At 49.0% G+C, this 14,540-nt stretch overlaps 1 protein-coding gene across 5 annotated transcripts in view; it reads right to left on the bottom strand.

Annotated features, from left to right (window-relative positions):
• Window positions 1-14,540, bottom strand: part of recql5 (RecQ helicase-like 5) — a 197,391-nt gene that overhangs the window by 57,529 nt on the left and 125,322 nt on the right. For 2 of the 5 annotated variants that reach the window (XR_005458018.1, XM_038777715.1), the window contains 2 exons: window positions 8,224-8,300; window positions 7,699-7,792 (listed from right to left, as the gene is read on the bottom strand). Coding sequence is in view for 4 of the 5 variants with exons in the window: in XM_038777715.1 (XP_038633643.1) it covers window positions 7,699-7,792; window positions 8,224-8,300 (171 nt within the window). In the remaining variant the exon portion in view is untranslated. Of the gene's footprint in view, window positions 1-7,698; window positions 7,793-8,223; window positions 8,313-14,540 lie in introns of those variants that run through there. The other 3 variants (XM_038777714.1, XM_038777713.1, XM_038777719.1) reach the window with 2 other exon arrangements.

A 14,540-nucleotide genomic window follows, 5' to 3' on the forward strand; every position in this document is an offset into this window, starting at 1 on the left:
GCCGGGATTGAACCTGGGACCTCGGCGCCATGAGGCTGTAGTGCTACCCACTGCACCACCGTGCTGTCCTCTCGCCTCAAAAATGCCATCCTCTGCCCTCTTTCCCATGGCAAGGTGAAATACATTAAACATACATCTAGGCAGAAATGCTAATTAGCTATCCTTGATCCCAAATCCCTGAACACAACAGTTTACAACTTAATATCAACAACATCTTTCTGGGACTTTGGGAGTCAAAGGTCTACTCATTGCAAACTCTGACACTAATGCCATTGGCTCCAAGCATAAATGCCTTCTCAGTAAAACAATCTTAGCCTTCCTTTGATCGTTAACAATCAAACAACCCAGGGTTTGTGTCAGAGACTTCAGAACAGGTCACATGACCTTTTCATTTATCCTACATTTAAAGTGGTCTCAAATTAGATTATAAACCTCATAACTGTAACAATTTCATTAGCACAGGTTTGGGTAAAGTGTCATATTACCAAGCATTTGGCATTATAAATTGTTCTTAACTCTACTGCTCTGAAAAAATATAATGAAAGCAATCATTCCCATTTGCTAAGTAATCTTGCCTTACCCAACTCTTGCTAACAGTTAATGGTACAAGGTAAACAATGAGAGCATTGTCTTCTCTTTAAAACCAGTAAAAATAAATAAAGCTTTGCTGTTACATCATGTCTTGTGAGTATCCCTTTAAGAAAGGTTTTTTGTCTTATCACATGGCTTCAGTGATGTCATTTTTGTGGGTGGAGCTGAGCTGTGGCTGTGAGTTTTGCTTTAGCTTTCACGTTTGGCTGCTGTGGGCACAGACAGAGAAGTGTTTTGGCCTGTCTATCTATTTTCATTTTTTTTTTTAAATTGTTTTTATTAAAGCTTTTTTCAAACAGAATTTTTACATAATCAATAACAGAAAAAAAAAGAAAATATTTAACAAAACTAGGTGGCTATTAGCATTGTAGAAAAAGAGAATATACATTAAATTATCAGTTCCCCCCTCCCCCCTTCCCCCTCCCCTCCCCAGGGTTGCTGCTGCTGCTGACATTTTAACGCTCTCCAAGAAAGTCAAGGAGCGGTTGCCACTGCCAGGAGAACCCCAGCAAGAACCCTCTCAAGGTAAACTTTATTCACTCCAGGCTGAGAAACCCAGCCATGTCACTAACCCAGGTCTCCACACTCGGGGGGTGGGGTTTGAATCTCTCCACATTAACAAGATTCGTCTCCGGGCTACCAGGGAGGCAAAGGCCAAAACCTTGGCCTCTTTCGCTTCCTGCACTCCCGGATCCTCTGACACCCCAAAGATCGCTATTCCTGGACTCGGCTTCACCCGCGTGTCCAAAATCCTGGACGTAGCCCTCGCAAAGCCCTGCCAGAATTCTTTACATGCCGGGCATGCCCAGAACATATGGACATGGTTCGCTGGACTCCCTGAACATCTCGCACAGCTGTCCTCCACTCCAAAGAACTTGCTCATTCTCGCTGTCGTCATGTGTGCCCGATGTACCACCTTAAACTGAATTAAGCCGAGCCTGGCACATGATGAGGAGGAATTTACCCTGCCTCAGGCATCAGCCCACAGGCCCTCATCTAGCTCCTCACCCAGCTCCTCCTCCCACTTGCCCTTCAGTTCCTCCACTGGGGCTTCCTCCGCCTCCTGCAGTTCTTGGTAGATGTCCGACACCTTCCTCTCTCCTACCCAGATGCCCGACACCACCCTGTCCTGAATCCTATGAGGGGGTAGCAACGGAAATGTCCCCACCTGTTTTTTGAGAAAGTTGCGGACTTGGAGGTATCTGAAGGCGTTTCCAGGGGGCAGGCTGAATTTCTCCTCCAGAGCCTTCAAGCTGGGGAAAGTCCCATCTATGAACAGGTCCCCCATCCTTTTAATGCCTGCCCTGTGCCAGCTTTGAAACCCCCCGTCTATTTTGCCCGGAACAAATCGATGATTATTCCGTATCGGGGTCCAAACTGAGGCTCCCTCCTCCTTCCTGTGCCTTCTCCACTGACCCCAGACCCTCAGTGCTGCCATCACCACCGGGCTTGTGGTGTATCATACTGGCGAGAATGGCAGCGGTGCCGTTACTAGTGCCCCTAGGCTGGTGTCTGTGCATGACACCGCCTCCAGCTGCCCCCACGTCGAACCCTCCTCCATTACCCATTTCCTAATCATGGCTACGTTAGCCGCCCAGTAGTAGCTACAGAAGTTCGGAAGCGCCAACCCTCTTCCCCACCACCGACTGCGCTCCAAAAACAGTCTTTTAACTCGCGGGGTCTTGTTGGCCCACACAAATCCCGTCATAATCCTGTTCACCCGCTTGAAGGAGGATTTGGGGATGAAGGTGGGAAGGCACTGGAAAACGAACAGGAATCTGGGGAGGTCGCATTTTCACGGTCTGCACCCTTGCCGCCAGGGAAAGCGGGAGCATGTCCCACCTTTTGACGTCTCCCTCCATCTGCTTTACAAGCCGAGACAGATTGAGCCTATTGTAGGGCATCCCAGTACCTGGCCACATATACCTAGCTAACGAAAGCTCCTCTCCACCATCTTGAGTGGGAGCTCCCCCAGTCTCTCCTCCTGGCCCCTAGTGTGGATTACAAACAGCTCACTTTTCCCCATGTTCAACTTGTACTCCAAGAAGCTCCCGCATGACCTCCCATCCCCTCTAGCGGGTCCGAAATATACAATAGCAGGTTGTCTGCGTAAAGCGAGACTCGGTGCCCCCCCCCCCCCCCCCCCCCCCCCCCCCCCCCCGGACCAGCCCCCTCCAGTTCCTTGAAGTCCTCAGCGCTATGGCCAACGGCTCAATTGCCAGGGCAACTAGTAGCGGGGATAGGGGGCACGCCACCTCGTCCCTCGGTGCAGCCTAAAATACTCCGACCTCAGCCGGTTCATGGATACCCTTGCTACCGGGGCCTTATACAGTAGCTTGACCCACCCTATGAATCCCTCACCAAATCCAAACCTACCCAACACTTCCTACAGGTACTCCCATTCCACCCGGTCAAAGGCTTTCTCTGCATCCATTGCAGCCACTACTTCTGCATCCCCTCCTTCTGAGGGCATCATGATAATGTTTAGGAGCCTCCTCACATTTGTATTCAATTGCCTGCCCTTGACGAAACCCGTCTGATCCTCATCATGGATAGGTACATGGATTAGGGTAGAATAATGGAGTGTAGGTTAACTTCTTCTTAATGGCAGCACGGTAGCATTGTGGATAGCACAATTGCCTCACAACTCCAGGGTCCCAAGTTCGATTTTGACTTGGGTCACTGTCTGTGTGGAGTCTGCACATCCTCCACGTGTGTGCGATGGTTTCCTCCGGGTACTCCGGTTTCCTCCCACAGTCCAAAGATGTGCAGGTTGGGTGGATTGGCCATGAAAAATTGCCCTTAGTGTCCAAAATTCTATGATTAACCTAGGACAAAAGTTCGGCGCAACATCGTGGGCCGAAGGGCCTGTTCTGTGCTGTATTTCTCTATCTCAACAATCACTCCCGGGACACAATCCTCTATTCTAGTAGCCAAGATAGTAGTCAAGTAGCTGGCAGTTTGGCATCCACGTTCAGGAGCGATATCGGCCTGTAGGACCCACATTGAAGCGGATCTTTCTGCCTCTTCAGGATGAGAGAGATAGAAGCCTGCGACATCGTCGGGGGGAGGGTTCCCCTGTCCTTAGCCTTGTTAAAGGTTCTTAGCAGGAGTGGGCTCAGCAGCTCTGAGAATTTCTTGTAGAATTCTACAGGGAAACCGTCCGGTCCCAAGGCCTGCCTGACTGCATACTTTCTAGGCCCTTAACTATCTCCTCCAACTCAATCGGGGCCCCCAGTCCCTCCACCAGGTCCTCGTCCACCCTGGGGAACCTCAATTGGTCCATAAATTGCTTTATGCCTTCCCCTCCCACCGGGGGCTCTGACTCATACAGTTTACAATAAAACTCCTTGAAGACTTTGTTGATCTTTTCTGGGCCCAAGACCGTGTTACCTGCCTTATCCCTAACTCCCCCAATCTCCCTGGCCGCCTCTCTCCTGCGAAGTTGGTGTGCCAGCATCCTACTTGCTTTCTCCCCATACTCATTCTCCCTATACCCCTTTCACCTTCCTCAGCTGTGCCTCTGCCTTCCCAGTGGTCAACAGATCAAACTCCCCCTGCAGTCTCCAGCGGTCCTTTCGCAGCTCCTCCTCGGGGGTCTCCGCGTACTTCCTGTCTACCCTACGTATCTCTCCCACCAGCCTCTCCCTCTCCGCCCTCTCCCTCTTCTCTCTACAGGACCTAATAGAAATTAACTCCCCTCTGACAACTGCCTTCATAGCCTCCCAGACCGTTGTTGCTGTTACCGCCCCTGTATCATTTGTTGTCACATAGATATAGAACAGTACAGCACAGAACAGGCCCCTCGGCCCTCAATGTTGCGCCGAGCAATGATCACCCTACTCAAACCCACGTATCTACCCTATACCCGTAACCCAACAACCCCCCCCTCCCCCTTAACCGCACTTTTTAGGACAGTGGGAGGAAACCGGAGGGCCCGGAGGAAACCCACGCACACACGGGGAGGATGTGCAGACTCCGCACAGACAGTGACCCAGCCGGGAACCGAACCTGGGACCCTGGAGCTGTGAAGCATTTATGCTAACCACCATGCTACCGTGCTGAGTTTTGGATGCTCCTCCTTATCCGCCCGCACACCTCTTCATCCACGAGCAGTTCCACATCTAGTCTCCAGAGGGCGCAGCCCTCCCTCCGCCCTAGTCACAAGTCCACCCAGTGCAGGGCATGGTCTGAGACCGCAATGGCCGAATACTCGACCCCCTCCACCCTTGGGTTTAACGCCCTGCTGAACACAAAAAAGTCAATCCGAGAGTACACTTTGTGAACGTGGGAGAAAAAAAAGAGAACTCCTTCCCCCTAGGTTGCACGAATCTCCATGGGTCCACGTCCCCCATCTGATCCATGAACTCCCTCAGGGCCTTGGCCGCCGCCAGTCTCTTTCCCGACCTGGACTTAGACCGATCCAATGTCGGATCCAGGACTGTGTTGAATTCCCCCCCCCTCCGCCGCCATGATGAAATTACTTGACTTCAAGTCCAGGATTTTACCCAATATGCGTCTCATGAATTCCACGTCATCCCAGTTTGGGGCACAGACATTCACTAACACCACCCGGGCCCTCTGCAGCTTGCCACTCACCATAATGTACCTGCCCCTCTTGTCCGTCACAATACTCCCTGCCTCGAATGCCACCCGTTTACTAACCAGAATTGTCACCCCTCTGGTCTATGAGTCTAGCCCCGAATGGAACACCTGGCCCACCCATCCCCTCCTTAACCTCGTTTGGTCAGCGAGTTTTAAATGCGTCTCCTGTAGCATAGCCATGTCCGCCTTTAATCCCTTTAAGTGTGAGAACACGCGGGCCCTCTTGACCAGCCCGCTCATGCCCCTCACATTCCACATGATCAGCCTGGACGGGCTGACCCCTCCCCTCCCTGTCTGTGAAACAGTGGAACCTTATCAACATCGCCCTCGATGGTTCATTCGCCCTAGGCTTCCTCGCGAGGACTCTATGCACCCCGTCCAGTTCCAAGGACCGTGGGAAGGCCCCCACGCCCATCAGCATCACCAGCATTGTAGTCACAAATGCGCTTGCTTCCGACCCCTCTGCACCTTCAGGGAGGCCCAGAATTTGCAGGTTTTGTCTCCTAGACCTGTTTTCGAGGTCATCCAGTCTCTCCTGCCATCTCTTGTGCAGGGACTCATGCACCTCCACCTGACCGCCAGGCCCAGGATCTCATCCTTGTTGTTAGATACCTTTCTCTTCACCTCGTTGATCGCCTTCTCCTCCACCTTCTGAGCCTCCACCATCCTTTCATAGAGGCCTTCATAGGGGCCAGCATCTCGTCTTCAGCTCTGCAAAGCAGCTCCTTAGAAACTCCTGCTGCTCTCTCGACCACTGGGCCCACACTGCTTGGTCCGCGCCGGCCGCCATTTTGTCTTCACGGATCCATTCCGCTCGCTTCCCCACAATTGCTTTCTTGACGGCCCCACTCCTGGTCCCCGCCATGTGGCAGTAAGGGGAACCTCTCCAGCGTCTCTTGCCACACCGGGAATCACCGCCGAAGTGCCGCTACCGCTCCGTTAAAGGGCCCAAATGTCCGATCTCGGCGGGAGCTGCCGTGTGCGCGACCTATTCGGACAGGGCCACTACTGGAAGTCGATCTATTTTCATTTTAAAGAGTTGGTCCAAGGAAAAACCACTTGTTGTTTTAGTAACTTAAAATATATAGTTTGCTTTCCGCAAGCATTTAAACCTGATGAGACGGGGTCAATATTTCAGGGAAATCTAGTCTTATTCAAGTGAGAAGGCGGAGTGCTGGGCTATGTCCTTAAAAAAGGGGTTTTTGGTTTATAGGATTTTGTTTTTGAATTGGAACAGTTAAGGGGGGAATTAATTAAGGGTTATACATAGATTACTGTAGCTGTGTGGGGTCGTTATGTTTGTAATTGATAAAAATTCTTGTTATGTGTCTTTATATAAATGTTAACTAAAATTCTTAGAATAAAACTCATTTTGATTAAAGTGTCTAGGAAGACTGTTGTTGAATAACATCTGAAGGGTAGGCACTTGTGCTGAACCTAGCTAAATTCAACATAAAAAGTTAACAGGTCAGGTGAACTCCATAATACACTTTGGAGTTTTTAAACTCTGACCCATAACAATCATGACACAATGCAGTAATCAGGCCTGCTCCAGATCAATGGTGCATGGAGCATAATTGTTCTCATTTTAACATTGTCATACCCAACACTTATTAATAATAATAATCTTTTTATTGTCACAAGTAGGCTTACATTAACACTGCAATGAAGTTACTGTGAAAATCCCCTAGTCGCCACATTCTGGCTCCTGTTGGGTACACAGAGGGAGAATTCAGAATGTCCAAATTACCTAACAAACATGTCTTGTGGGAGGAAACCGAAGCACCCCGGAGGAAACCCACGCAGACACGGGGAGCTCTCTCACCACCTCAGACTACTGGAATTAGCTCAAACAGGTTCAGTAAAAGCCAAAGTGGAGATGAAGGAGAGGGACTACTCTTTGACAAGTGTAACCGCAAAACACTCTTCTACCTGATCGCTACACTCAATGCATCGTTCCGCCCAGATTATGACTTCAGAACAGCTAAAAGTCATGAGATCAGCAAAGACCCCAGTTTGAACTGGGTGGTGAATGCTGTGAACAACAGCCTGTATTCTGCTGTTGGAGAGGACTTTAACACACTTAAGCCTCAACTTTGGGATGCTATTGAACGTGCAGACTCCGCACACAGTGAGTCAAGCCGGGAATCGAACCCGGGACCCTGAAGCTCTGAAGCAACAGTGCTAACCACTGTGCTACCGTGTCGCCCATAGTTAAAATTCAGTGCTGTATACTTTATTTTCAATTTAGTTTCCAGTTATAACTCTTTGCATTTCACACTCACTAGTTAAAATAGTCTCTCATTCGAAGCGTCTTAATTGTAGCCTTTTAAATGTAATGCTTCTAAGACTCTACAAGATTCTGAATTCTTACCAATCTCCTTATTCTGCTGCCTCTCCTTGCCTGCTGATAGCCATGCATAATAGTGTAAATAGACTTAAGAAGCCACTTTTGTATTAAATGCAATAGTTCCCTAACCATATATAATTTTGTTTACGCACCTTTCTCAGCACCAGTGCTTTGTATAAGTTTGCCATCTTGGTGATTTTGAAAGCTTCATATTCCATCTCTATAGCACATGAGTGAGGATTAGCCCTGTTAGAGAGAGGAGCACAATGGCATGTAATCAATCATTTGTGAGAGACAGAGAGCACACTGGCACAATATACAAACGAAAAACCTCATGGGCATACAGAACTAATATCTTGAAAGGTTTCCATGTAAACATACCAGTTTTTAACGAAGAACACAATTGTCTTTACCATTGACATGCCATTAGCCGTCTCAGCCCATAGCTCTGGAATTCCTTCAGCCAGTCCCTCCAACTGTCTCACTTCCTTTAAAATGCTCCTTCAAATCTAACTCTTCAATCAAGCTATTGGTCATCTTTAACTCAGTGTCAATTTTTGTCTTGTTACACTCCTGCGGATGTTTTACTGTATTAAAGGAGCTATATAAATATAAGGTGAAGCTGTTGTGTAGGTAAATAAACACGTGTGTACTTGGCTGCTGCATATATCACCTACCACTCTGGTTTTGCAACTCCCTGTTGTTTGATCTTAGTTAGTGCCTCCTCCAACATGTAGAGACAATGTTCACGTGCCTGATTCAACAAGTAGTGGCAAAAAGGAAGAAAAGAGAAAGGCAAAAACAATTAGTGCACAAACCTGATATCCAGTGCCCCAAGATAAACAATTAGCAATGTAACATTTTTGCACAATCATTCCCAAAAATGCATTATACATGCCACTTTAATAAGTGGCCATTTTGTAAAAATATATTCTTCAGTGCATAAACTTCCAGTAGTTGACCCACTTCTTTTTGAAATCAATGAATACATTTTAAATACCCAGCCTGATACAATGATACCTGCTAGTCAGTTCTTCAGCTCTCCTGGAGTCAAAGTCAATATTTATCCCTCAATCAATAACACTAAAAATTGATTATCTGGTCAGGTACCGCATTGTTACTTTTGGGGCCCTGCAGTGTCCAAATAGGCTTTTGTTTTCCTCTACACTACAACAGTTGCTGCAAAGCTATTCAGATGTTGTTACAACACCCTGGGCAAGTGCGCAATTCCGGCCCTACTGGTCCGGGAGTCACAACACATAGGAATTAACCAATAATGCTTATGAAAATACCTGAAATCTTTGGCCCTATTTAAAAAAAAGTATTTTTATTGATTTTCATTTGTATTTATAACAAAAAATGAAGAGATAAGAAAACACAGGGTTGACACTCTACCGTCTGCATACAGGTCTTCAACTGTCCACTTTGTTCAGTCTCCATAATTTGAAGGAGACGACTATTGTTGCAGGAATGAATTTATGGTATTTGCAGATGGGGCCATAGAGGACCAAGTTTAAAATGGTGCCAGGTCCTTGGAATGGCCACCACCACCGGGTTATTTAAGTTGTTGGATGGAGGAAATGGGAGTGGGGTTGTAGCCAGTGCTCAGAGTGATGTCCCTATACAGGAGGCCTCCTCCATTTGCACTCATTCCACCTCTTTCACCCACCCTCATACCCTTGCTGCGTTAGCCAATGCTTGGAGGGCTGACCCCATGCAGGAGGTCTCCTTCATTTGCACCCATTCCGGCTCTGGCTTTTTCACCCAACCTTGTACCCTTGCAGAGCCAACCCTACCATATTCCTCCTTCTTTGTAAGATCCTGGGGTTTTTTCCTGCCCACACAAACACCATAATTAATTTATCTACCTTGGTGAAGAAGGCCTTGGGATGAAGATTGGGAGGGAACTGAATAAGAGGAGGAATCTTGGCAGCACGTTAATTTTTATTGTCTGCACTCTTCCCGCCAAGACAGCAGGAGCGAGTCCCATCTCTGCAAATCTCTCTTTATCTCTTCCATTAGGCTCGACAGGTTTCACTTATGAATCAGTGTCCAGTCATGGGCTATCTGGATCCCTAGGTTTCAGAACTTGGTTTGGGCCAGTTTGAACAGCAGCACCCCAAGCCCCCAGGGGGTTCACGGGGAAGATTTTGCTCTTGTTCAGGTTAGGTTTGTAACCTGGGGAGGCTCCGAACTCCCTTAGGAGTTTCATTATTCCTCCATGCTGGCTTGGGGTGTTTGAGACATAAGAGGTAATCTGCATAGAGTGAGACTCTGCTCTCTGTTCCCCTTTTATTGCCTTTCCACCCCTTTGACGACCCATTGGCTCGATTGCCAGGACGAAGAGCAGCAGGGACAGTGGGCATCCCTGCCTCGTGCCTCCGTGCAGCCACAAGTATTGAGAGTATTTGACCAAATGCTCGCCACGGGAATGCTGCAGTTTCATCCATGAGGTGAACTCTGGCCCAAACCCAAATCATTCCAGTATCTCCATGAGATACCTCCAGCACGGTAGCACAGTGGTTAGCTTTATAGTTCCGGGCCCCAGGTTCGATTCCCGGCTTGGGTCACTGTCTGTGCGGAGTCTGCATGTTCTCGCCGCGCGTGCGTGGGTTTCCTCCGGGTGTTCCGGTTTCCTTCCACAGTACAAAAATGTACAGGTTAGGAGGATTGGCCATGCTAAATTGCCCTTAGTGTCCAACAAAGGTTAAGTGGGGTTACTGGGATGGAGTCGAGGTGCGGGCTTGGGTGGGGTGCTCTTTCCAGGGGCCGGTGCAGACTCGATGGGCTGAATGACCTCCTTCAGCACTGTAAATTCTATCTATCTATCCATTCGACTCTATTGAAAGCCTCCTCTGCATCTAGGGAGATGATCACTTCTGGTGTGGGGTCATAAACATGTTCAGCATGTTCACCGTTAGCTGTCTGTTCTTGACAAACCCGGTCTGATCTTCCAGCAGTACCACTGACACACAACTTTCCAGTTGCCTCGCCAGGGCCTCCGGCAGGACTTTGGCATTGGTGTTCAGGAGTTAGATGGGTCTGTATGACCTGCACACTGTCAGATCTGTGTCTTTTTTTATGATCAGCGATATCAAGGCCTGTGCCAGCGTGGGCGTCCGGACCCCTCTTGACAGCGAATCATCGAACATCTCCCGCAGGTGCAGGGCCAGTGCTTCCATGAACATTTTATCCAACACCACCAGGATTCCATCTGGACATGGTGCCTTCCTGGACTGCATGGAGTTGATGCTCTCCACGATCTCTTCCCGTCCAAACGGAGCTTCCAGTCCCTGTTCCTTTTTATCCCCCACAACTGTCCAGCCTGTCAAGAAACAAATTAATCTTAGAGTCCCTCTCTGGGGTCTCGGAGGTCTACCTCCCCTGCAGAAGTCGCTGATATTATTGGTCGCTGTGACTAGCCTGTCATTCCCGTCCCTCACCTGCACTGTGTCCCTCCTGGCTGCCTGCTTTATCAGCTGGTGAGCCAGTAGGCGATTGCTCAATAATTACAGTCACTAGGTTTTTATGTTTAAAGACAATAATTGTTTATTTATAACAAGAACTATAATGAACTATGCAGAAAATAGTACTGGTTAACTATTGACTAATTCCTAACTCACCACTTTAACTCATCCCCTCCTTCCACACACGCAAAGCAAACACCTAGGGAAATTGGTCAAAAAAAAAGCAAAAGGAAAAAAGAATCTTTGTTTCAGATTATGATTTTTAGCACACCATTCTTCATAGCAAGTTTGCAGGTTGAAATCTTCGTTTGCGAAGTTCGACTTAAAGTGGCGGCCATGGAGTGGTCACACATTTGGTGTCTACCGCTCGAGATGGAATTTCTCGATCCTTTTCCACCCGATTTAAGGGGTGTGTTTGCTGGTGTGAGGAATTGAAGTACTCATCCATGGAGCCGTTTTATGTCTTACCAGATGAGGAATGTAACAAGTAGGTAAGCAGCAGCTTGAGCAAAAGTTTATTCGAGGTGCAACACAGGAAAAAATGGCGGAGGGTGCTGGAGCATTGTTGCCTTCTTTGGTCTACCTAACAGCTTGTGGACTTTTTGAACGCAAAGTTCCAGCAGCAGAGGCAGGAGGCCTCAGAGGACCTGGCTAACGTGGTTGAGCTGTTCAGGATGGCGATCTAGAGAATGGAGCAAGGGCTGGAGGTGCAGGGTCTGACACTCCAGATGGTGGAGCAGTCGGTGGTGCAGCAGAAGGACCGACTGGCCTCGCTGGAGGTGGAGATGGTACTTATGGCAGCGAGCCATAAGAGGTTGAGGGAGAAGGCGGAGGAGCTGGAGAGCCATTCCAGGATGCAGATTCTCTGGATCGTGGAGCTGACTGAGGGGATCGAGGGAGTGCAGGCCATAAAGTATGTGGCGAGCATGTTTGAGCAGCTGGTGGGGGAGGGAGGTCTTTGATTCCCAAATCAGGGTGGTGAGTGAATTAGAGGGGACTTTGTAGAGGACATCTTGAAGTGGGTACAAGGATGATTGAGGCGTGGACCTGGTGGAGCTGGCTAAAGAGGTGTTATGGGGTGGGGGGGGGGGGGGGGGAGGCAGAAACGCCCCCCATTAGAATAGTCACCTGAAACGTCAGGGATGCAACAGCCCGGTGAAAAGATCTTAAGGCTTCATCCATCTGAAAATTCTAAGCCGACATAGTCTTCCTCCAGGAGATCCACCTGAAGAAGAATCACTGCGGGTAAGACTGAGCTGGGTGGGACAGACTTAACAATCATGCTACATGATGAGGGCTAGGGGGGTGGCCATACTTGACAATAAGGAAACAGCATTTAAATGACGAGGATGGTTAGGGACCAAGGGGAACAGTACATCATAGTTAGTGATGACCTGGAAGGGATACCAGTGGTCCTTGTAAACGTGTCCTGATGGGACTGGCCAGGCAAGATGCAGGAACAATGTTCCCGATGTTGGGGATGTCACAGCCGAAGAATAACGGGTAAGCCATTCAGGACTGAGATGAAGAAGAACCTTTCTCTCATAGAGTTGTGAACTTGTGGAATTCTCTACCACAGAAAGCTGTTCGGGCCAGCATAAGATATATTCAAGAGGAGCTGGATGTGGCCCTTGCGGCTAAACGGATCAAGGGGTATGAAGAGAAAGTGGGAGTGGGATACTGAATTTGCATGATCAGCCATGATCATATTGAATGTTGGCTCAGGCTCGAAGGGCCAACTGGCCTACTCCTACACCTATTTTCTATGTTTCTATAGGGACGTCCCTCTGTGCATTATTCACAGCCTCTCTCCAATACCCCCCATCTCCCCATAATACTTGAGGAGCCAAATGGTAGTAGGCACATTCCGGACAACACTTCGGCCTAACCGAAATGTCCACCATGGCTCCTACCTGCAACAACCGCAGGATCACTCCCGCAATAATGGGCGTCACCATCAAAAGGCATACATGTCCCTAACCATCTGACGGTCAGGGACATGTATGCAGGCGATAGAGCAGCATCCCTGGGGGAACTCACGGAGACGTTCCAGTTGCCAAGAGGGCACGACCCGAGATATATTCAGGTCAAAACCTTCCTCCGCAGGAAACAACTTACAAGGACACTTGTTAGTAGAAGAACTGCAGGGCACAGGTGACCTTGGGAAGGGAAATGGTAGGTCTTGTACAGGCGACTGCTGGAGGAGGCACGCTCCCCACTGGAAGAGACAAGGAAATAATGGGAGTAGGAACTAGGCATAGAGTTAGAGGGAGGACTCTGGATAGAAGCTAAGCACGGGGTGAACTTCAGCTTCATGTCCGCAGGGCTGAGCCACAATCAAGTAAATGTGGTGCTCAGAGTGCACCTAACCAGAATTCGAACGATTGGGTTCCTCCTGGATGTGGAAGACAAATGCAAATGTTGCCATGGAAGCCCAGCCAACTACAGCAACATGTTCTGGGCATGCCCCAGACTTGTCGGATACTGGACAAACTTCTTCGAGGCCACTTCCAGAGTTGTGAGAGTAGAACCATGCCCAAAGGAGTGGGTCTTCGGGGTATCAGATCAGCCACAACTATTCATGGGGATGCCTCCCTGATCGCCCGCTGGAGAATCATGCTCGGTTGGCGATTGGCAGCACCACCTAAATGGTCCATATTTAAGAAATGAGCAACCAACTTAAATGAGTATGCCACCATCGTCACAGACTTCATCAGCAAATGTGTGGACGACTGCGTACCAAAGAAAGCAGTACATACATTCCCCAACCGGAAACCATGGCTCAATCGTTAGATTGACTCCCAACTGAAGGCCAGGTCTGAGGCATTCAAGTCAAGCAACCCTGACCTATACAAGAAATCCAGGTACGACTTCCGCAAAGCCATCCGAGATGCCAAGAGAGAATGTCAGACGCTTGAGTCACAGACTAGCGTTACAGACTCTCGGCGGTTGTGGCAAGGCCTAAACAACATAACCGGCTACAAAGCGAAGCCCAGCAGCATCTCCAGCAACAGCGCATCCCTCCCCGATGAACTTAAGCATTCTATGCTTGGTTCGAGCAAGAAACCAACAATCCGCTGTCGAGTGCCCCAGCAGCCCATACCCACCATCACAGCTTCCAGAGTCAGATCGACCTTTCTGAAAGTGCCTTAGGGCAGCACGGTAGCATGGTGGTTAGCATAAATGCTTCACAGCTCCAGGGTCCCAGGTTCGATTCCCGGCTTGGGTCACTGTCTGTGCGGAGTTTGCACGTCCTCCCCGTGTGTGCGTGGGTTTCCTCCGGGTGCTCCGGTTTCCTCCCACAGTCCAAAGATGTGCGGGTTAGGTGGATTGGCTAAGCTAAATTGCCCATAGTGTCCTATAGGGTGGATACGTGGGTTTGAGTAGGGTGATCATTGCTCTGCACAACATCGAGGGCCGAAGGGCCTGTTCTGTGCTGTACTGTTCTATGTTCTAAAGTGAACCCACATAAGGCGATGGGTCCGGATGGGATCCCTGGTCATGCACTCAGAGCCTGTGCAGACCAG

This window comes from Scyliorhinus canicula, chromosome 18 (assembly GCF_902713615.1).
Source record: "Scyliorhinus canicula chromosome 18, sScyCan1.1, whole genome shotgun sequence".
Taxonomy (NCBI): domain Eukaryota; kingdom Metazoa; phylum Chordata; class Chondrichthyes; order Carcharhiniformes; family Scyliorhinidae; genus Scyliorhinus; species Scyliorhinus canicula.